The sequence below is a fragment of the Triticum dicoccoides genome, chromosome 2A, assembly GCF_002162155.2.
Source record: "Triticum dicoccoides isolate Atlit2015 ecotype Zavitan chromosome 2A, WEW_v2.0, whole genome shotgun sequence".
Taxonomy (NCBI): domain Eukaryota; kingdom Viridiplantae; phylum Streptophyta; class Magnoliopsida; order Poales; family Poaceae; genus Triticum; species Triticum dicoccoides.
Window position 1 is genome coordinate 630,305,753 of NC_041382.1, and position 2,260 is coordinate 630,308,012.

The 2,260-nt window shown below is 56.6% G+C and overlaps 1 protein-coding gene across 1 annotated transcript; it reads left to right on the top strand.

Moving 5' to 3' along the window:
* Positions 1-248: 248 nt before the first annotated feature.
* Positions 249-1,963, top strand: LOC119358024. Its single transcript, XM_037624754.1, has one exon. It carries the CDS (start codon positions 339-341, stop codon positions 1,911-1,913), a length of 1,575 nt encoding a protein of 524 aa, XP_037480651.1. The 5' UTR covers positions 249-338; the 3' UTR covers positions 1,914-1,963.
* Positions 1,964-2,260: the final 297 nt, after the last annotated feature.

Sequence of the window (2,260 nt, forward strand, 5' to 3'; positions counted from 1 at the left end):
GTTTTGTGTTTTGGCAAAAAAAAATTGGGGGTTCTGCATCCACTCTGAACGTAACTTATGTTTGACGTACGGATTTAGATCGAGGCAAATCGCAATCGAAGAGGAGTCACACGGTTAGCCAATTACGTTTCCTTGTGGAAGAAGAATTCAGCGGTTCGTCCAGTAAGATTATATCATGTCGTTTCCCGAATCCCGATACATCGGAGAGTTGGATACCAACTCACAGAACCCTCCATCCAATACATACACGCAAAGCCCCTTCCTTTTTTCACCGTAACACCCGTACGCAACGGCGATCGATCGACATCGCGCCGACTTGCCGTGATCGATCGCACATCATGACGGTCCCGGTGTCGCTCCTCGTCTCGTCGGGTCTCTGCGTCGGCGTGTCGGCGTGCTTGTCCACGGGCCTCGCGTTCCACGCCTCCTTCGCGCTCTCCCTCGTCTACCTCGTGCGCGTCCTGTCGCCGGAGCTCGTCGACGGCTTCTTCGGCCAGGTGGACGCCGTCGTGCAGGAAGACCTGCGCAACGCCCGCGCCTTCCTCAGAGATGACCCCTTGATCGCGCCCATCTATGCCTGCGCCGAGGAGCAAGCGCGCCGCGCCCACGCGTTTGCCGCGGAGGCGATCGATGGCCTGCAGAGGAAGGCGAGGGAGCAGATGAGCGGCCTCACGGACGGGGCAGTCGCGGCGTTCCTCTGGCTCCGTTTGGCCGCCGGCGTAACCAATCTTCTGGCGACCGTCCTGCTCACCGCTGCGCTCAACGAGGCGAAAAGCCGAGCGCCGTCGGTTCTGAGGTGGAGGGGCGTGAAGGGGTTCAGACAGCCGCCGAGAGAGGAGACGGAGGCGGAGGCGGCGACCTCCCGCTCCAAACGTGGCACCACGGTGCTCGTCGCATGGATCTCGGCGATCGTCGCGTACTGCACGCTAGTGTTCACCATCAACGGCATCTGCAACGGCATCACGTCGTTCGCGATGTGCTTCCCATGCTTCGCTGCGCTCTGCGGCTTTGCGCTCATGGAGGCCGAGAGGGTCTACCTGTGGGATTCGTACGTCATTGATACCAGGGCCGGCGGCAGCAACACGGCCAATGCAAGACGGCGAGCTGGCAATGCCGCGGGTGGAGCGATCACGGAGAAGGACATGCGGGATGCGGGGGAGTGCCTCTGGTTCGTCATCATCATGATGCACTGCATCGACGCCTACTTCCTCGGCCTCATGCTGGGGAACCGGCCGTTTGTGCTCGCGTCCTTGGCCATCTACAACGTCGCCGCCCTTGCGTCGGCCAGGAAGGCTTACCTGACGACGGACGAAGGCGAGGTCGCCGACGGAGCGCACGTGAACGTGAACAAGTGGCACGCTGCCGCCATGACGGTGGTGGCAATAGACGTCGCCAAGGTCGTTGCCACCTACGTCGTGCTCGACTTTTACCTCGGTGCGCTGTTGTTCGTGTCTCTCGGTGCCAAGGCGGTGTTCTTGCTGGACAGGGCGATTTACTTGTCGGATGAGGGTGCCTCGGAGGACGACGACAGCAATGAGGAGGGTGCTGACCTCGCCGGCAGCGACGCTGGAGATGCCGAAGGTAATCAGGAGGGAGATAGCGAAGGTTCTGACGAGGATACTCAGGAGGTTGCTGATCTGGCTGGGGATGTTGCCGGAGATTCCGAAGGTTCTGACGACATTGGTACAGAGAATTCGAGTGACATTGCTGCTTGCGAACATGAAGAGGAAGAAGACTCGTCCACCGAGAAGCACTCCAATGTATCGGATTCAGAGGAGCAGCGTCGTGCAGAATCAGACTACAGCAGCAGCGGCAGCAGCAGCGTGGACGACTGGACTTTCGTAGGCGCCGACCCGACGATGCCGACCAATGTTAACGGTGGCGCCAACCGGAGGTTCGGGTTTTTGCCGTAGGACGTGGCTAGGGTGTGATTCAGTGATTATTCACTAAGCATCTGCGAAGAGTTCTGGGTTCAGTTTATTCTTTTGACTAAAATATGAGAATTTTGAATTATAGAATTTGTAGCAATTTCTATTACAGATGATTTTTAATATAAGAAAACATCAAAATCTTCTCAGTGAAGTGAGATTCTTCATCTGTTGGTTGCAATCCGTATAATTTCTTTTCTCGATCTCCTGCTTGTGTTTCACCTCGCACCTAAGCATCACGTTCCTAGGGACATAGACATCTGCGCTCTAAGGCAATCATATTACTACCAGCATGATTACATCGTTCTGCGGGCAAGCTTCAACTTCAAAGT

Coding starts and splice junctions, on each gene's coding strand:
- LOC119358024 (XM_037624754.1), top strand. CDS start 339: ATGACGGTCCCGGTGTCGCTCCTCGTCTCGTCGGGTCTCTGCGTCGGC.